Genomic DNA, 22,185 nt, shown 5'->3' with positions numbered 1-22,185 from the left:
CCTAAGAAAAGATTCCTAACAACAGCTTTATCGGAAAGAAACAACTGAGGCCTGATGGCTGGAAACTGATGCTAGGCAGAAATGGGGTTTCATCATAACAGTGCCCAGCTGCTGGCACCCCAGGAAAAAAAGACAGAGTTACAAAAACCCTGAGCTTCCCTTCTGCATAAAGCAGAAACATTGCAAAATTTCTTCAGGGCTGTTGGCACAAAACCGATCCTTTGCAATCCAATACATTTGGGAGCTTTGTTTATGGAGATGTACTGCATGTTTTCTAACAGTAAATTGGGAACATTTGGTCAGAAATCAGCTAAATGAAAAATCTGCAGCCTGATCTCATTTAATGACCCCACCTGCTCTTAGAAGGATGCATTGCCTTGTTTTATAAGGTAACTCATTCTACTTGCATGAAGACTGATCAAAAAGTGTGTGTTCACAGATGTGAAAGAAATGCAGCATCAGCTGACATTTTCTTCACATTTGCACCCATTTTATCTGTCAATTCGCAAACAGATTTTTAAAATATTTATTAGACTTTAAAATCCTAACCTTCCTGGAGACACAGCAGAGGTTCAATAATACAGCCAAACTGTGCACTACACATTTTGCTATTTAACAACAATTCTCACATTAACAGAAGATCGAGAAAAACAAAAGGCAAAAAACTGCAAGAATATGCCCCCCAGATCCTGTTTTACTCTTCTGCATAAAAATAAATAATCCATATCAGCATTGCCAGTGAAAGGAAAAGCAGCCATTCACCCATCTCATGTAAGTGAAAGGATCAGTAGATGCCCCTTTGCTGTATGACACTGGTTGTTGCATATAAGAATCATTTGAAATGAAAGCATTACCTAACTACAATATGGTATTCAGTGGATGCATTCACTGCCTCTGAATTCCACATACGTAACTGCATCATTAATGAAGGATTAAGATCAAAGCTTTCAGTTGTTGACTAAGATCACACCTAATTACAGCACTTATGACAATCACAAGTGCAAAGGAATATCTCCAGCAAGAAGGGTTTCTATTATTGCTGCTGCTGCCTCATGAAATGAGCTGTGATTACAAGGTGGGATGCTCCTGCTTCTGTGAACAAGCTACTCCACTTACAGTAGCGTGGCAAAGCCAGTGAATAGAATCTAAACAACAGGGAAGGAAAATAACAATCACCTTTTTATTACAAACCAGAGAAATTACTGGCTGAATGACACAAGGCTGGGAAAGGTTTATCTAAGACTGCAGCACTATTTTAAGTGTAGGGGAAAGGATGCATTTTTACATAAGAAGTTGTTACATTTAATATAATTTAATTGCTTGGAGAAAAGTGTGTGCTGAACTGTTATTCTTTCTATCCCTACTGGGCATGGAACACCGTGTCCTTACATAGCACATATAATCTACTGCATTATAGAGACAACCATTCTCACTCTTTGCACTGCAGCCTGGGGACCAGCAGGCAATAGGCCATTCTTTTTCACTTTTATTACCTTCCCTTCACACATGCTTTCACCAAGACCACTCTCTGAGCCCTGTCTAAAACTAGGGAGTAAAGGGGAGGACAGAGTCCTTGTGAGACCTCGTGAGATGAAAGCAGATATATCCCCAGTTTTAGTATTTTACCTGTAAGTAGCAGGTTGCTGCTGCTGTTTTTTTAAGGTTTTGGGGGACAAACAGACAGCACTGCTGTGCTCCAAGTGTTGGCACCACCCCTAGACTAGCAAGAGTTATGGGAGCCACATCTTCTTCTTGTAACTCAGCAGCACGCCCCTGCCTGGAAGCTGCCTGCAGAACAATGAACTGTGCTGATCACAATCAGAGCCTGGTACTCCTGTCCTTCAGGCCACTCAGCTTCAGCTGCCCACTTTTTAACTTTCAGTAAAGATGCTCAATGACACAGACTCCCATCAGGTTATTCACTGATATTAAGGCTCACCTCTTTCAACCACATATTTATCACTCAGCCTGATCACATTACCATTCAGCTGGGTTTTATTTATCTCACACATTTGCTTTGTCTTCATGTTTTGACAATTATCTTTAAGACATCCAAAAAGTCTTTGAAAGAAAAGTGTCCTTCATAAAAACTGAGGAATTCTGACTACAATGGTGGGGACTCTGAGAAGACAAAATACGGATTAACAGACTACATAAAACCAAATACATTCTTTCTGAAAAAATTCATGTGTGTTACTGCTGAGTTATGAAATAAACCCCCCTGTAGTAGGAGTAGTTCTATGTTCAGGGATCACATCTGAAGCAGTAAAAAGAGTCACCAGTTTTGGGACCTCGACTTCTCCACTTTCAATTTCAAGCCACTTCTTAGCTTCCAAAAGTTTGTTGTTAGATTAAATGAATGTTTCTGAAGTGAATTAGAAAGTACATAATTTAAAGCTGTCTACTAGTGTAATTGAAAGAGATTTCAGGCACAGGTAACATGAAGAGAGTTAACAAATGAAATGGGATGCACTGTTCCAGAGGGATGCCCTCTCCTTTAGTAACATTCAGGTTATCTCATTGTTTTAATTACCCACCAAGGCTAAACTACTTGTCATAAAAGACAGCATATGTTTTCTGCAATATTTCATAGCTTGCATTAGTATTCAAAGAATAATTACAGGTCCGTGTAGCAACCTGTGCCTGAAAATAATTAAAACAAAGTATTTTGAGATAGAGGAATCACATGTTTAAAAGTTACATTCTGCCTTGAACTTTACTTTGCAAAGACTGATTCTATTTTCCTTCACTATGTTATAATTCAAATAGTTGGTATGGTATCAAACAATAGGCAACTTGAAAAAAAAAAAAAACCACCCAGCAAAACATACCATACTCCTATTATTTCTTATCTATTCCCTTAGTTAAAGTTGATATCTCCCATCTAAACTAGATTTAAGTTCCATTTTCTCATATAAGAATCCTTCTGTGTAAGAACTTCAAGATACATTTCCTACTCATGCACAGCTAGAACTTGGCAATCATGCTTTCATTGCATCTCCATGAATGCAACCTCCTGTTCACCAACTCTGACAAACACAATTTTGCCTTGCTCATATCAACACACATCTCATCCATTAATGGCTCAGATAACCCTCCTACAAGTTCTTTGATTCCCTTCATGCTTGGGAGGAGGTCCTCAAAGCACATTTTCTTCAAGCATCTTTGCAGCACTCTGCTGCAAGGTCATTCTTTTTCAGCTTGCCATCATAAGTTTAAATATTTATGAGGGGAAAAAAACCCATTAAATTCTTCACCTGTCACATCAAATAAAAATACAGACAGAAGTATTCTCCTGACCATGCCTTCTGCCAAGGTTGTAAACAAGAGCTATCAAGTTCCACAGAGTAAAAAGAACCAAACCAAAAAATTCTGTGGTCAAACCCAACAAAAAAAGTTACAGCAAAGTGTCCACAAAAATACCTCATACTAATAAAATTCTTAGTGTTTGAAATTATCAGTAGTCTAACTCTTGTATATGAAACTTTTTGAATCCTAAACTTTACCCACTTGCTTTTTAAAAAGGCCCAGTCCAATACTGGCTCCATGTGTGGTTCAAAGGTGAAATAAAAGTGCAAATTTATATAGATAAAATGGGCAATCGCCCAGTAAAGAAGCAAAAAATAAAAAAAAAAGATGGACAACAAGAGTATCATCTTGTAAGCCACTGTTGTAAAAAAAGCAGAAAGAGTGGATCCCCCATATTAGTCAGTCTGGTGTACCATATTTAATCTACACTGTGTGCAATTCCATGTATACTATTAAATCATAGCTTTCAGTGTTTCTTCTCATATCTTCCACTCAAAATAATGCATCTGCCACTTAAAAATCACCAAGAGATTCAGCAATTTTGTAAGTTCACAGTATTTAGCCCAGAGAAGAAATGCTACTCTACCTAAATTCACCCAAAAACTTGGGATGGTGCTCTGAAACGATCAAAAATAAACTCATGTGTGACAACATTTAAACCTCCTACTTGGCTTCAGCATTTACTCAAGGAAGGAGGGAACTGATGACACCGAGCACTGTTGGTTCCCTCTGTTGCAAGTCACACAATTCAGTACAGTGATAAAAAAACCTCCACCTATCTATAAAAGGCCATTTTAATGTTATGTCAGTTTTCGAAAAGTGACTGTGCTACCAGAACACAGCTCATTCCCACTTCAGGTGAGGAACAAATGAAAATACAGTGCCGTGAAGGCTCACAGCAGCTCCTGCAGCTGAGGTGAACTGTCTCCTATGGAACTGCTGACAAATGAAGCACATTTCAGAGAATGGATTTTTTCAGCTCAAGTCCCCAGATTAAGACTTGAACATTAATGTAATTTCAAAGTAGTGCTCATTAACAAAAATTTCCTGTAGCTTTAATGATGTTTAAAATGCAACAATTAACAGATGAGTAAAGAAAGGTAGTACAATAGATTACTTTTCAGTATGATAATAAGACAGAAATCATTCCTTTGATAGCAGTAATATATCATTTTTGCTTATTCTTGTCAATACATACCCATTCTGAGGTCATTAAATCCGAATTAACTGCCTGACAGATCCTAATGACTTCAAAGGAGCCATTATGGACAGTCACACAGTAGAACTTTGAATTGTTGTATTGAACAGAAACCAGACAGTACTGAACATTCTTATTAAAAATCAATAGAGACCGAGCATGTGGTCTGGCAATCTGAAGGAACTGGTAACAAGATCCTTCAAGCCCTCTACTCCTAAGGCAATTATGTATCAATTTCCACGGAGCTGGGTGATGAACAAAAAAAATGTGACAGCAGTAGCTCCTACCCAACAGAGAAATTATTTTTGTCAGACCTCAGAGCTCCAGTCAAATCTGCGGATCGTGGAGGGAGCCTAAGGCTTTCCATGACAGGACAGACTCACCTTTTCATGTCAAAGAGACTTCAGCAAAGAAGCAGAATAAAACATGAATTTTATTTTTTTTTTAAGACAAAGTGTTAAGCATATTAGTATTCAGATTTCATAGTATATGAGTATTTGTGACAACAGAACATCCCACTACAGAAGAGAAACTCGATGCTATCCACTATTGCATGTTACTCTGCAAAATCTAACTACTTTATCCTGAAAAGCAAACTAGAGCTAGACAAAGGAAAGCTGTGCTTTAGCATCCATCCTGGCTCCGGCCTAAGAGAGGCTTGCTGGTTTTTTTTGTTTAATAGGACACAAGGGAGCAACAATAATGTGAACATTGGAGAGAAAAGGAATGAAGAAGCAATTAAATAAATAATCATGAAGTGGGGAGGAGGAGGCACAAAGATCAAATAGAAAGACTAACTTGGAGGTGAGAGAGGAAAGAAAAAAAAGGATAGGAGAGAAAAGGAGTGGCCTAGATGGAAACCTCTCCACTGTTTTTCTTTTCTTCTGTGGGATTGGAGTGAGGGTGGTGTCCGTGATACCTCTTTCAGCAACATTATATCAGTACTAAACACAAGATGTCACTTCAGTGCTGAAACATATTGTATTTAGCACTGCTAACTATTTTCATTACAATTTCTATTCAGTAAAATGATGAAGAATAAGGAGAAACAGCACAGTGAGACTGAAACAGTACATGAAATCAGAAGAAAAAGTTGCTTTAGGAACAAAAACAACAACGGTATAGATCAGGGTATAGAACACACTGACATAACATGAAAAACCAAGAATAAAAATATAACTAAAATAGCTTGGAAAGTGTACCCTTATAGACTAAAATGTGTGAGAAACTACTGAAGAAAAAAAGATAACAGGAAAAAAAACCTCTGGGAGATACAAAATCAGCTTGAGTTGTGCAAATGAAGTCAAGCAGCTCAAGTACTCAAGCCAGCTCCATTTTCCTTGAAGAGAAAATGACTTAGACCAAAAATTGGGAATCCCAAAATACATGAAGAGAACTATGGAAAGAACACAAATGGCAGTGGTTTTGGCACTGTTTTACTGAAATCAATCTGAGGAAGAAAACACCCAACCCAACAACTTCTATGAGACAGAGCAGAATCTCCAGGGCTTATCTGAATATCGTAATGAACTCGATACATAGCGAACTTAGAAATTGTTTCCTATTTCACTTTTGACTTCATATGCTGCAAGAAAACTGCCAGTCTTAGAAGAGAAGATCATTTATCCTTGCAAACAGAGAATGCAATCAGAGACAAATCATGCTTTGCATCTCTGGAAACATCTTAACTAACACAGGAACCTGATGGTTCAAAACGTCCTGTTAGTAAACACATTAGACTTCACTCCAACCTACTGCACAGATCTCTCTTTTCACTACATCTTATGTCTTGTTGCAGAAGCTGATCACAGTCCAGGAGGTATCCTCCTCACTCACATTGTGGTAGATTTCTCCATGTCCCTCCCTGGAGCTTTGCCATGAACAGCTCTAAAAGAGGCTGTGATGAAATGCAGCTGGAGCACTAGAGCACCAATCGTGCCTCTAGGACTGCTGTTGTTTCTGCTCCAGTAAAATATAGGTCAGCTCCTCTGCTCCATGACACACAAAGCACCCCTTGCTAGGGCTCTGCTTTTGTTTGTGTGCATTTTTAAGCCTTGTGCTTACTGCAAACACTCCTAGGCCCACTTAGGAAAATATTTCACTAAAAGAAGCCCTAATATGCTGCTTCTGTTCTGCTCCTCCATGCCTTGTGAACAGGTAGGGCAGTGAGATATGTACTCACTCTTCAATGTGCCAGATGTAAATGGCAGCCACCACTCTCCCAAGAGTATGTGCTTGCAAGGCAGACGGGAGGGGAGTGTTCCACAGGCTCTCAAAACCCAGCCAATAAATCTAGGGTCTAATTCATCAGCTTCAGTGCCCTATGCTGGAGAAAGCTGTACTTCTCAAACCAAAAATAACAGTGCAAACACTTTTCTTCAGGGAAAATGATCACCAAAACATATGGCTGAATTAAAGTAAGTGGGAGGTGATCCACATCCACGTGCACTGCAGGGAAACCTAAAAAATCAAATGTCATTTCCCCTCGTTTCATTGCAAACACACACCAAGTATTCAATCAAACCAAACCCAAACAAACAAAAAGAAAAAAAAACCCTGGAAATAAACATTCTGTTATTTTTTCAGCTTTGATTAGAAAAAGGTCAGAAACACATGAAAATACACTGTAAAAGCTACGAGCTATTTCTAAACTTACCTGAGGCTTCCCTAATGCCAGTGATTTTTCCTGTACATGCATTGTATGTGCACACACACAGAGAGACACACACAAAACATCAGGAGGCTTGGGCAGAAAATTAAGAGAAGGTGAGTGCGAAGGCCTGGTCTAAGGAAGTATTAAGCTCTAGGCTACCTACTGTAGACCCCACCTACAGCACCAAGAAGTCCCCCACTCCCACGCCAGGTTAGCAAGAGGCTGAGGAGGATCTAGCAGTGAGCGGAGGTGTGGACAGACCGCGGCCGAGGTTAGTGAGAGCCCAGGCCCCGTGGAGGGCACTTACTGACGCTGCCACAGACCGCCATGCAGTACTCCTCCGAGTCAAAGTTGTTCCGGTTCCCGCCGCAGCCGCCGTAAAAGAAGGGCGCGCACTTTCCTTCGGCCACGTCAAAGTACCAGCGGGAGATCATCGCGCGGCACGGACCCGTCTCGGCTTGCTCAGAGCACACCTCTAGTCACAGAGACCCAGAGGAACCACATTTAGCGTGTGCACAGGATCGCCGCGGTTTCTTCGTTAGGTGCCTCTCCGTGCCCACGCGTGGGAGCGAGGAAGGAGATGCACCAGGAGGTGTTTCAGGGAAGAGGAGACCCTTCCCCAGAGACAATGAAGGTAGATTGTTGGACTGACTCAGATTCCTGCCATTAAGCCTGCCCATACTCTTATGATTTTATGTTTTAGCAACTTCATCCACACACACCGAGGGGTGTTGCCCTCAAAAAGCTCCAGCATGGTAGCCATGGTACCAGTGTGACATTTCATCTGCTTCCAGGCCAGAGGGTATAACCACTGCTGACTGTGGGGTTTGCCGACAGCCTTGGGCAGATTCCTGCCCATGCAGCCCACTCCATACCCATTTGGAAGGGGAACATCTGAAATTAGGAGGAGTGACATTTTTTCCTTTTGTTTTTTAGCTATATATCCCCTCTCTGACCAAACTGAGGAGGTTTCCTAGCTTATACAAACAAAAAAAATCCCAAAACTCATTTACACATTATTGTGGAAGACAAATTCTCTTTAGACACCTATTTATATATAGTCACTGTTGAAGTAACTCCCTTTTGAAAACCTCCCAGCACAGGGTTTTTAATTCATAGTTCAAGGGCTCACATATATAACATTACTGTTAGAGCTTGAACCCATCCATAGGAGGAAATCTCATCTCCAGTGAATATACATACAGGAAAAAAATTAAAAAGGTTTGTGCTTGTGTTTCACTGTGAGCTGCAACAGTCTCTACCTACATTCTGCAACACCTGAAAACCTGAGGGAAGAACCAAACCACACAAATTAAAGGAAGACAAAGCAAATTCTGCCTGCAATTTGGAGTTCAGCCAATTACACATGTAAATGTATATAGCCCTTTACCAATAATGTTCCAAACAGACAAAAACAGTTTTATCTTTCAATGTGCTGCATAAGTCATTTCAAATCTACATAATGTTAAACACCAATACACCCCTCATTTGCTTTCATCCCACGCGCTTCATCGGCAGACAAACTGCCACATTCAACTAGAGGCTTCTCAAGTCTCTGCATACATTTGAATTTTGAGGAAAGCAGATCCCTGAAGGTTGAAAGGTAGGAAGAAATATCAGTGCATTAGCACTGGAACTCTCCTGCACACTCATCACCTCTCATATGTCGGCTACAAGGAATCCCATTTTTCAGAGTCTGTTCTGATCCATCAATTCACTAGCCTCGAGAGCACTGCTATTTATAAATAAATTTTTATGTCCTATCATCACTGACAGTATACCTACATTTCCTTAAATATACAATATAAGAACAATTCTACTTGTGTTTAACTTATTCACATATTCTAACTATAAATAAAGTCAAGAATCAATTTTAGGGAGCATATATTTGATCTGAAAGAAACAGATCCAAGTGTATGCACCCCATCAAGGATGTGCAACAAATGCTGCAATTCTGTATCAAGCAATTAGGGGGAAAGGAATACTAAGTTTCTTACTAGCAGAAAAAAAACCAAAATAAGTATAATTAATTGCACAGCCCATTAATTACAATTAATTGTATACTACCATATGATTAATTATAGACCATTTTTAGTATACAAATGTTTCTTCTGATTTATTTTAAAATCAAATCCAGCCATGCTGCCCAATTATACAGTCAAATCTTCACACAAAGCTAACTTTGCACAGCCTTGGAAGAGCTGCCACACGTCAATTAAAAATGAATAATGACTCTTGACATTAACCAGACAGGTATAATCAAAAGAATTTTTACTGACAGAAAATGTCATTTCAAAAAAACACAAAGGTCTCAACAATTCAGTCTTTCACAGTTAATGTTGACTACGGGCCAACCTCTACCCACACCAGCAGGTGCCTTCTAGGTTTCCCTCAAAATGCTAGTTCTGCTATGGAGTCTGATTTATTTTATTTTGCACTGTTAAATTTTATGAGGAAGGAAACAGTTCACAGATTTAATCTGAAATTTCCCTATAGGTACCTCTCTGACAGAAATAGCAGCAAAGATTTTCTTTGAACATGCAAAAGGGAAGGCGATTGTTTATCAAACAACCGACACCAGTGGTACCAAGGAATGGGCTGGCTCTTTGGTAACTTAAATAATTTATACACACAAAGATGCACTTGAATGAGTGTTCAGGAAACCACAGAGTAACATATTAAAAAGAGTAAGCCTGAAGCACTGCAGCTGAGGACAGGCCCCCTGCCTGACCTGTCACCTCCCACCAGGCTGCTGGTGACATCCTTCCCCCCAGCCCACATAGCCAACCCTACTGCTCTTGGGGAGACCTAAATGGTAATTACATCATCACAGAGAGAAATGTTCTACGGTGTTCTAAGGTTTATGACCTAAATGAAGAATAAACAAGAGAAGGGGAAATGCTCTTGTTCACTGTTTCATGCCTACTCTGTCTGAGGGAAGCTGGGGCTGGTCCAGCCTAGGAAACTCTCTCTCCTGTCATCCTTTTCCCAGTGTCATCAACTCTGTCCACCATTCTCTGTGGAGGGCTCAGAGTAGTGCTCCTTCACCCCTTCTTCGGGGCAAAGACACATTTTTAATCTAGCTTCACTGCCTGGGATATGGTCCCACCACTCCTGCTGGTGGGCCAGATGCTCCTTGTGTACCTCTCCATACCCCCATCACCTGTCCTTACAGGAAAAAGCCACTGCATTTGGTCCTCAGCTGCACCACCTCAGCTGAGAAGATGGGGAAATGAAGTGCTGAGATGGGAAATTCAGTGGGTTTCCTTGGGCTATTAATCCAAATGCCATTTCCCCTTCCTTTCACTGCTACCAAGTGCAGCAGTTAATGCCTACGATGCATAAGCTATATTACCAGATATTAGAAGCAGGCAGGTAGCACACACTGCTAAATGACTCATCAAAAAATTAAAAGCTGTCTTTGCTTCATATATCAATCTTGTTGCTGAAAACTGATGCAAAAGATGAGATTCCTTCTGCAACTGTGTAATTTTACTTGATACCACAAATAATTTGTATCCAGTGAGCTTTGCTTTGCTTAAGGGACTTGCTCACTCTTCCCTCTACAAAGACACATTTTTGCCTTTGGCTTCAGGAAACTGGGTAAAATTGAAGAGGACAAGCCTTTACCATAACCCAGATTCATAAATAGTCCAAATTTTGTTTTTAGCCGCTTAGAGTTTTCAAACCATCCTTCTCCAACAGTCAAAATTTCTCCCATCCTCTCTATGTCCTAAACTGAAGACCCCAGTAACCAATATCGCCATTCTCCAAAACCTTAGATATGGCAAACTACCTTTGAGGTAACTGGGAAAGTATAATTCGACTGTCCTCATTTCAGCTTCTTGAGGCAAAATCAGTTGTTTCTAACCAAGCAGGTGTTGATTTGCTTTTAAATTAAATAGCTGAAGTGATATACTGAAAACTAATCAGTTACACTAAACATTAGCAACATTTTTTCCTTGAAAAGCACAGATTTGAGCACCCTAGGAAATACACAGTCTTCAAGTATGTGGACATTGATTTATAGTGGCTTTACACAAAGTACTTTCATAAGCACTCATTTACCAAAATGCTGTAAGTAGAGCTCATTAGAATTTATGTACAAACATTTTAGATACTTTTGATGATCAGTTTTTACAGAGGGAAATATATAGTTCTGAATGGCAGCTTAAATTTTTCATTACCATATAATTTTTTTTCCTGTTCCTTGAAGAAAACTGATTTCAAATCAAAGTGAAATTATAATTACTTTCTTTAAAATCTCAAATCCATGCTTCCCCCCCCATGGGACTTACACTCTGAACACCAACATTTTCAACTGAGGAATCTGAAATAAAATGTAAACTTCTAACAGGGAAAAAAATTAAAGCCATATTTACATATTTCTGTCTCTGTAAATGTCAAGGTTACTCAATATTTTCTTCAGGATTTGAATTTATTTACATGATCATGAGAACTAAGCTCATTTAAATGCTGGCAGTCACCACCAAACCTTAAACCAGAAATTTAATTTTAAGAGATTCAAGAAAAAAAGGACAAACAGGAGGAGTTAGACTACTAACTCCACTCTCTCTTGGAAGTTGGGTCCTGTGTGTAGTTTACACCTCTGATAAACCTATCAACCTTCATGCTACAGTAGAAAGGTACCATCATGCTGGCTTGTAAGTACTGAAAGTTCTTTCAATTAGCCATTGAAATGGAAAATTTATTGTATTGATGACCCTTTCTGTACTTACCAGCCCTTCAAGTTTGAAGTTGATATCCTCAAGTACATACAAATCGTACTGGGAGTATGAACCAACTCACCAGCACTGGCAGGTGTCTCTCAAATAGATATCATGAGGTATATGCTCCCCTTCATCATGCACTAGAATATATAAAATTACAACTGGAGTAGTTTTGGCTTCTGCCTTCAGGAACTGAGAGCTATAGTTTGAGGATATTAATATGCATGTATCTATATTAGTCTTTATTTCTTAACTAGCTGAGTAAAATTAGGCAAGGGTAAATGCACTGTTGTCCTTTAGTTACACTCTTTGTGTTCTAAAAAGGCACAATATTGTTTTCCTCAATGAATTAATCAAAAGGGAATATTTAAAGATAATTTCATGGAAACAAAACTTCCTCATTCTGAATATATGGATAGAAGAGGCAGCCAAATTTTAGAGTGAGCATTCAGAGACAAAAGCTAATTTCAGAAGAGGTTTTTGGAATTAGGAGAAGACAGTTGTGAAGCTGGCACAAGCTCTAGGAATAAAGTTGGTGTACAAGCTAAAACACTTTTTCCAGAGAAAAGATAAATGATGACTCCTCAATGCAATACTGAGGACAGCTCTTCAAGAACTGTTAAATACCCTAAAATTGAAAGTTCCATCCTGTGCAATTAAGATTGAATTTCTTTCTATAATGTTTATTCCTAAGCTACTGCAAGGGCATATTTAGAATTTAAAAAAAAAAAAAAAGTAATTGTATACTTGGCTAGAACACAAAGCCTTACAATTCTGAAGCGGAACAGATATTTGAAAATACATTTTCTATTTTTTGTGCACAACAAAACTACATTTGGAACTAAGGTGCCATAAAGTTACCACTGATGGCAAGAACCCAAACAAAAAATCCATCTTGAGTTTAAATGTAGGTCAATATAGTTTCATGAATTTATGCATGTTTTAGAAAAGGTATTATTTCCACATAACTTCACAATTCTGCTAAACGTGGCAAGACAGTGACTATGAGGATTAGTACAAAAGTGCATTCCAGTCTTTTTACACAGCAAAACAAAATGTGCAATTAATTACTGCTTCAATGTAGTAAATGACATTTCCTCTAGGGAAACAGATTCTTGGTAGATCCTCGGCAGGAGATACTTCAAAGGAAACTACTCTCCACCCACCAGATTTACAAAAAACAACACTGTATTTAGTATTTCAGAACTTTTGCCCTTGACCCAAAAAAGTAATAGTATATTGCATTTCTGTCAACAAGACTACCAGATCATAAAAAAAAGCAAAATATAATGAAATATTATATTATGGTGGAATAGCTGTGCTTTAAATTATAATGTGTCATTAAAAGCTATCAGTTAAGTCTAATGTAAATCCATTAGGTTAATTTTATCAGCTCTTGTTCATATGTTAGAGTAGACAATCATTCTTAATGAATATTCCACAGTGAAAAAATCTGGTACAGTTATCCAAATGTGTATTATTCATATAGCAATCTATGTTTTCGTGATAGGGAATACAATCACACATTACCCCTTTCCAACTAGAGCATATTGCATAGTCTTGAAGCCTAGAAAGAACAAGGAATTTTTACTTCAATAGAACGATAATAACCTTTCAAAGAAGAAAGGGTGCCCAGAGAAGTTTTGGACTCCCCATTACTGGCAGTGTTCAGGGCCAGCTTGGATGGGCCTTGGAGCAACCTTGTCTAGTGGAAGGTGTCCCTGCCCATGGCAGGGGAGTTGGAATGAGATGATATTTAAGATCCCTTCCAACCCAAGCCATTCTATGATTCTACAATTCTACGTAAGTGGGGCAAAGTTATGGAGCATGGGAAAAAAAGCCCAATTAATCTAGCATATGCTACTAATATTATCCCAATATTCCCAACTGGCAGGTCTAGCCACCAGAGTTAACCTCTCTTGCCTTAGAATAGATTTAAAGTCTTTCACAAATAAAAATCTTCAGAAAAAAACCTCCATGCTAGATCAATAATGCTAAGAGGTACCACACCAATATCAGGCTAATTCTCTCTTGCCAGGAAACCAGCATATGGTCTCTCACTTGCAACTCCAGATTGTAAACATGGTTAAAACGTCATGTCAGGCAGCGCTGCTTAAATTCTTCCCTAACTGTTTAAAGAAATCCACCTGAATTAGAGAGAACAAACCCAACTGCTAAAGGGCAATATTCCACTGATAGAGGAATCCCCCACATCTGCTGAGAGATATAGACAGAAGCTGCCAAGTGTTTTGTGCCGGGCTGACCCCACTGCTCCCCTTCAGTGAGATCTGATTGACCGTGATGTTGACAGGAAGCACTAAGCCAGAATTGCTTATTCTTTGTTGTATGGCAAGAGGGACTGATTTTTCTTGTCAAATCCTGCGCTGAAGGAGAGCAGAAATGAAGCCACAAACATCTGCACGTGAGGGAGGAGCAGTGCTCCTGCTTGCCTGTCACATGCTGGTAGAATCACCCGGAGCCTGGATGCCTCAGAAGCAGCTCTGCGACACCTGTGACACTGTGACAGTGACAGTAGAGATCAAGCCACTCCCTTGCCTAAATCCTGGCCTGCAGAGTCACTTCCCTTGCTCCACACAGAGACAAAAATCAAGAGCCACAGTTTTCATGCAGGGCTTCGTAAACGAGCCATACTTTCTTCAGCACAAATTTAGTGCTAACATCTCCCTGTGACTGAAGGTGAAAAATGTAGATGTGCCAATAATTTCACTGTCTGAATTCCTGCAATGGAAGTCCCACAATCGTCTGGATTTAACATCTGAAGCCCAGCAAGAGCATATCTAAAAGTTTAAACTGGGTCTGTTGCAATACTCCACATGAACTGAGAGTAAAGATGGTCTCTCACAAAAGGTAGGAAAATAAATACTGGGCTATGGAAAGTTTGTTCATATTTTTTAATAAACACAAAAATATGGTTGCTGTAAAAACTGAATAAAAATACTATCCTCCTGCCAATGGATCTCCCTCATTCCCTAGGCAAGACTAATTTCCTTTTCTCTGAAAATAAGTTTTCAAGCGGCTCTACTATTGCTATTTTGGTCACGATTCATTAAAATATGCAGAGAAATAAAATTGCCTGAAAAATTGATTCTACAATAGCTCAAGTGTCTTTAAAGTATAACATTACATTTATGCTTTTCAATTATTTATGGCTGATGGCAACCATTCCACTGATTTGAGGGAGAAAGGGCTCAGAACCAGCCCACAATGAGACACTAATTCATAGCTTTAGAACAGTTGCTCTTTGTTGATTTCACATATGAAAAGCAACTCCCCTTGAATTGGACAAACCTACTGTGCTCTTTATTGCTAAAGACGTAATATTAGTTACAGCTTCATAAAACACACATAAAACTGCCTGTAAAGGGTCTGTGAAAAGCATCCTAGGATATGTTTTATGAAATGCTTGGGCAAAGCAGTCTGGAGCAGAGCTACATACACAAGAACAAAGCTCCGACACTTCATCTGGAGAGGCTTTCAAAGTGTCTCTGTAGTATGGACAAATTCTTAATGTGCATGCTGTCTACAAGGTCCCTCTGCCTCTTTCATTTACACTGACAATGACAAACTTTTCTGTTTGCAACAGCAAGACACCAGCAGATGCTCACCACAGAAGTTCCTATGCTGGATCTGCTGCCTGCATCGTGACTACAGGGACCCTGTGGGAAGCTTTCTCTCATGTGCAGCAAGGGAATAAAAGCAAATAAGCTGTAAGTCATTGGGACACTTTTATGTTTATAAATATGCACTTTGCGTAGTGCAGCTCTGTCAGATACCACTTACACACACTCAGGGACAGTCCCCACGCTATCCGTGCCCCAGGAGGGCTGGAGGTCAGGAAGCCCAAAGGTTTGTGGTAGAACTGCACTGAAAACTTGTACCAGTAACAGATTGGCCTCACCTCACTTGCACCCAGGCATGTTTCCCTCACAGTCACCCAAGGTAGGAAGTTTTAGACTTGGGAAAAACAGCACACTACCATCTCATGATCAGCTTTCTCATCATAAAATCAGAACCTTTCTAATCATACCTTTCTAAAAGACTTCTAAGAGGTGGCTTCAATAGTTCACCTCATCTCTTTTATATTTTACATTCATGTGATTATACACGACTTTCTTGAAGGCTAAGCATCTTAACCTCTTTGAAATGTCACCCTCAGAAAAAAAACATGTTCTACCTAATTTGTCCTCATTTCCACTCATCCAAAATCCCATTAAAGTCAAGTGTACTTATTTTCTTTTTTTTTTCCTCTCAATATTCGTGTACCAGCGAGAGTACAGCATTTTATCCCCAGGTGGTAAAAGCTCACATATGGAAATATATTTAATTGGTTTAAAGATTTAAACATAAACTCCTCCCACCCCCTTCCTCACTGAAATGGCTCTCCAACAACTGAGCAAAACACTCAACAGTTATATAAGACAGAAACGCACAAGACTGCGTTGCCAGCCTTAGAAAGAAACATTTGCAAGTGATTTAGCAAAGCTTTAAAGCTTTTGATTAGCGAGTTAATCTCCATGTAGAATGAACAGAAAAGCCTAAACTGAGTGTCTCTGCTTTTTCCCAAGCACCTTCTGTACCTGGCAGGTGTGATAAATCATAGCCAGCACACTGCTCCAAACCTGCTCTGACAAACGCTGGCACCACGGCTCAAAAGAAAAGGACACTGCCACATGCAAAAGGTAAGACTCTGATGGCACTGAAGTCCAAAGCATCCAAGCATGCAGAGAGGAAAGAAGCCAAGGCAGATGTTTTCTGCCTCATTTCACAACTGCCCCAATAGCTGCCATTTTCCCTCTGCCTCCTACATGTCACAATTCCTTTCTTTTAAAATGTAGTCTTTAATCTCATTTCCTGCCACCATCTCCAGCACTTATTGGTAAAGATATAAGCACAGCAGAAAAAGTGGCATCTATCTTAGTAAGATTTATACCACACTGGACTGTACTTATTAAAATAGAAATACAAGAATAATTAATTCAATTATGTATTGTAAGAGAAATGCAGCATTTAAAAATACTATGTTGCTATGTTGTCCATGAACTAGGGTAAAATTCAAAGTTTAAAATGCAGTCATGTTAATAACTACAAAATATCCTGAAAAACAAATTTTAAAAATGTAGAATTCTTTCTCACTCCATGTCTTCTTTTTTGGGCAATGCATTCCTATTTCCTCTTTCCCTCCCCAATACAACGCATTTGTTAGGATCACTTTTCTGCATAGTTATTTCTAAATTCTCCTATTTTTACTGAATTACTAATTAATGGAGAAACATTGCAAACAGGTATCTAATAGAAATCACACAAAATGACTCATCACTGCTGTTAATATGAGAGACCAAACCAGCTCGTGCTTCTTCCTGCTTGGAACTGACACTCCCTATCCTTCAGCAACACATGTGCATGATAACCCACACACAGTTTCCTGTGTTATTTGCTACATATGGCAGCTGAATTTTATTTAATGTTACTTTAAAATAAAAAACCCAACCCTTCTGTCTCCGTCCACACCATGCACAACAAACACACTTCATGGACAGAGAGGCTCTGCACCATCCATGCGCCAGGAGGGCTGGAGGTCAGAAAGCCCAAAGGGTTGTGGCAGAACTAACTCCAAACAATATTTGTCATGGGAAAGGGAAAGGCAAGGAGATTAAACGTGCAAATTACAAAAGTCAAAGCACAACAATACTTTGGATATTTTGCTGTTTGGAACATTGTTTTGTTGTAAAGGGCAAATGTGCAAAGCAGCAGGATCAGTTTTCCAGCCCCGAGCCCAATGCCCATGAATTTACCTCTGACAACCTCTTCCACAGACTCTGTAGTTGTGGTGGTTGTGGTTGCAATACTGGTAGTTCTTTCAGTTGCCTCCTCATACTCTTCCTCTGTCTCTTCTTCGATTTCATCACCATCATCATCATCGTCATCAGCATCTTCATCTTCCACAACTGTTAGCTCCTCATCTTCCTCTGCTTGTTCTTCTGCTGCCTTATCATCACTAAATGAAAAAAATGGTCATGATGTGTCAGCAACAAAATTATTTCAAGATAACATGAAGACCATTTTATTCAAAAACTCTGTAAGGACAAAAAGTTACCTGTTCTGCAATTTCCCTCCCTTCCCTTTAAATAGAAAAGAAAGAATCGGGGACTCTGGAAAGTCTCAAATAGTTAGAAATCTGAAATGCTTAACCAACCCCCTCCCCTCCAAAAAAAACCAAACCAAAAAACAACAACAAACCAAACCCAAACAAACAGCAAAGAAAGAAAAAAAACTAAAAACCCCCACAAACAACAACTGCAGTGGGGAAACTAGCAAGATGCCACACTGGAGCTCTGCCTTTTCCACAGGGATGGAAAAAGAATCCCCATCAGCAACACCATATTTTCGCAGCCGAATAACACTGCAAAAATGCTCACTCCATGCTGCCGTCAACTAGTCAATTTTTATTTTGAAAACAGGGTCAAATTTGCTCAAAATGTATTCACTTGATACAGAAGAGTCTGCAAGAGTCAACCTGTTTCCATTTACATAGGACAAAGACTGAAAAAGGGGCACAAAACCACTTGGCCACTTGGTTCTTCTCTTAATTTTTCTTGATTTCTAAAAATTGGCTTAGAAATTCCACCATCTCCACTGTACAGTTTTCCCTGGAAAAGTAATTTCACTATGTCGGAAATTTTCAGCTTCCTTTTTAGTAACTCTTTCCTGAACAATGCATTTCTTCTATTTTCCTTATCCAGTATTTCACCTTTTTACAAGCACAAAATAAACACTATACATAAACCATCACCTTTCAACTACAAGAGGTGGATTTGTCAAGGCCAGTATCTGCTGCTGATCTCCCAGCTAAGGGGCTTTAAGTCTTGGCTCACTACAGACATTTAAACTACCATGCTGAGGATAAGACATCCAGATTTTGATCAAGAGCATCAGACACCATATGCCTTTCAACATTAAAGAAAGCTGCTCTCTGTCTTTCTCTCACCTAAGCTACAAACACATCGTGATTTAAGAATAATTGCCATTATTTTTCCTCTTCCTTTCACATGAATGATCACTCTCAGATACCGGCAAGCTCATAAGGTTAAAAAAGGACAACAGAAACAACCTAATGAAACAAACAAAGTCAGTTAGTCACATGGAAAGCACTTCAAAAATAATTTGTATGCATGCATCCAATATCCATCTGTTTTTAGCTACACAAAAGCAATCAACTCAGCTACACCAGTCCACAGCATTTTTCTGCGAAATTCTCAGCATCAAGGCCAAGTTTTTTTTTTTGTCTTTTTTTTTTTAATTTTAATTTTTAGGGGGCATGATGGCAAAGGGGGCAGGACGACAGAGGACAGTTCTCTGTGTGCACTGGCTGGCTGTGCTGCCATTACAGTAGGCCCTGGTTCCCTCTCCAGTAACTTATCAGAAGCAAATGCTCAAAGAGTAGCCCCCACCTGCCTCCCCTCTAAGAACTGCTGCTAACTGGAAAATTAGACATCTGACAATGTAAAAAAAGCCAGAAGTGGTGGGAGACTGCAACAGTTCATGGAGTCAGGCTCCTGAAAATATTCTAAAAAGCTCGCACAAAAACATGCTATAATATTCTTTCTACTGGCTTGATCATTCCTAGAAAACTCCTATTTCTGCTAGCAACACATTCTGCAAGACTCAATCACAAGGGTCGTATTTCTTAGAATTATATTTTATTCCATGTTTCAAGAAAAAGGAACGATGGAAACAGAAGTGGGTTTACCTTAGATTTAGATAACAAAATGGAAGTGAAGGCCTTGCTTTATACTTGTAGAAATAAATGCCTGAAATTTGGCTTAAGAAAGTCATTTCCCTATTTAGCAGGTTTTAAAAACTCTCAGGACTGGCATTATTCTGATGGTTTAATCAGCTCAGCTATACCGGGCAGTACAACAGCCCGAAGAGCACTGATACACCACAGTCAGGGATGGCGCCCAGCAGGAACAACAGCAAGTTTCACACTCAGGATCAAGGCTGCCCACCAAGTCACTCACTCCTAAGAGTCAATCACAATAACCATGCCCAGCAGTGCTGACAGGAGATGACCACATCCCAGGGCCCTGGGGAACCAGGGTGTCTCCCAGTCTTTGACAGTAATCAGGGGACTTTGAGCCTAATGATGGAAGATGGGGGTTTAGTATTGACAATATTCCATCTTGATGTGCTCCTGTTGCAAACAAAGACAGCAGGTGGACTTTGCATATTTTTAGTGTTAGCAAAGGTAATATGTCTTGTAAGAAACATGACAAAATCCACTTGGATGCTTCCCCTTGGATTTAATCACTGTTATCATCCTGGCTCTTCTTCAAAGAGCATGCATGTGAGAGGGATCACAGAGAATTGCAGGGAAGGGAATGAACACCTACAACATGTGGAATATAGCATGAACTTTTCAGATGGGGGCAAATCCCTCCCTGTTGCACAGCCTGCAGAGCTGTTTCTCCTCACCATGTTAAATGCTCTGGTATCTTTTTTATTTCTCAATTAGCTGTTTCCCAGACAGCGCATCTCACTTCTCCACACCTTTCACCTCAGTAATCAGTTTAAATCCACTGTTTTCAAGTAAATGTTTACTAGCAAATTAATGTGGATACCAGTATTTTTCTCAGAAATCTTTGAGTTTTATTTAATGTACATAGCAGGTGTGCTTGCTTCCTGGCATTATTATTACGTTTTATCTTCTTCTGTAAACAAGTATTATCTTCTTCTGTAAACAAGTATGACTCAGTCTTGTTTCTTCTGGAACCACAATACCTTGACAGCTTTTTCTGTATATCCCCTTGATACCATCCCAGTCAGGGTTTTATTAGCACCACAGACTGCAGTGTCTCGTTTACAAGAAACTGTTGACATTTCGCCTTAGCTTAGCGGTGCCTGTGACAGGATTTTTCAAAGGCTTATCAAAAAAATTCCTTGATGCTCTGACAAGTTCACAGATTTGTAAAGCCATATTATCATCACCTGAATTTAACAGTTCAGCAGTGAGCAACACAGGCAAATTGTTAGGTTTAAATGTAGCCATGAATATACCTTCAACCCCCTCCCAGCACTAGTACAGCTCAGTCTCCTGTCTCTGGAGCCTTCCAGAAAGGAGGGCCAGCACTTTCCTTTCATAGTGGACACAGAGGTCATGCTGGCTTTGAAGCTTCTGCTTAAACCTCCTCACACACAGGATATCCAGATCCATTCCCCCCATTAGGGAAATGATGCTCCCCTTAAGCATTCAAGTAGCACACTGGGTCATTAATACAAATTATATGCACTCCTGAGGTGTGGTAAAACAGGGTATTTGAAATTTGGTGGCTTCAGTTCTATTTCTGATGCCACAGAAATACTGGGGCTCCAGGCAGCCTTAAGAGGTAATTAGTTCCTTCCTGACTCCAACAGAAACATACTGATCACTAAACAGGCATATTTCTGGTTTTAAAACATAAACCACTGTACAGCCCCTGCTAATATGTGTGTAAGCACATAGTTACAAGCAGTGTTTAAACCACGGACCTGTAAATGTATATCTACTAACCTCCTTTTCCCAATCCATCACTGTCAAGAGCTGGCACCAATGTATTATTTATTTCCTTCACTGAGAAGTGTGTATCATTCCATTACTTTGGGAAGGTAAAACTGAAGGAAAGGTAAACAAGAGTGAAGGAAAGTGAGCTATGATACTTCTTGCTGTTCAAGAAATAAGGAAACACTAGTAAATGGAAGTTTTCTTTCTTTCTTTCTGTATTCCAATAAGCTGCAGCAGAAGCAGAACACAGGTGGCAAGAACAATGAGTTCTCTTTCTAACAGTGTTTCATAATTCACAGGGCATAAAGGATAAAGTAAATTTTAAGAAGAGTTGCCTGTCTGCAAGTATTACCTACAGACAAAAATGTGGCAAAGCTTTCAATTTAGGATAACAAATAACTGTGGACTAATAATCAATACTGGAAAGTGGCTGATGTTTGTCTGCAATAAACATTCATCCACTGATGTGTTTACTACCATGATTTTGCCAAGTAACTTGAACAAAAACATTTACTCCATCAGTGGGCGACAGAAAGAATGCAAAGGTGTTCAAGACAGATGTTTCAATATCTGGAAAGATTAGCATCTTTGCATACTTTGCAACTGTATCTTATTGCAGATAAACCATCTGGACTAGGGTTTTTACCAGCCACCAAGCCTGAGCAAATAGCTGGGGGAAAGCTAATTCCAGGAGAGGAACCAACTCTTCATCAGCAACAAGCTGCTGCCTGGCCAC

The 22,185-nt window shown here is 39.6% G+C and overlaps 1 protein-coding gene across 3 annotated transcripts in view; it reads right to left on the bottom strand.

The window, feature by feature from the left end:
* APP (amyloid beta precursor protein) overlaps window positions 1-22,185 on the bottom strand; it is a 161,682-nt gene that overhangs the window by 68,297 nt on the left and 71,200 nt on the right. For 2 of the 3 annotated variants that reach the window (XM_008924902.3, XM_018076935.2), the window contains exons 5-6: window positions 17,704-17,906; window positions 7,468-7,635 (exon numbers count right to left, since the gene is read on the bottom strand). In XM_008924902.3, the coding sequence (XP_008923150.1) occupies window positions 7,468-7,635; window positions 17,704-17,906 (371 nt within the window). The remainder of the gene's footprint in view (window positions 1-7,467; window positions 7,636-17,703; window positions 17,907-22,185) is intronic. The other variant, XM_018076936.2, reaches the window with a different exon arrangement.

This window comes from Manacus vitellinus, unplaced genomic scaffold (assembly GCF_001715985.3).
Source record: "Manacus vitellinus isolate BGI_N305 unplaced genomic scaffold, ASM171598v3 scaffold_34_pilon, whole genome shotgun sequence".
Lineage (NCBI taxonomy): Eukaryota > Metazoa > Chordata > Aves > Passeriformes > Pipridae > Manacus > Manacus vitellinus.
Note: the sequence above shows the minus strand (reverse complement) of the source record. Positions and strands in the feature narration are given on the sequence as shown.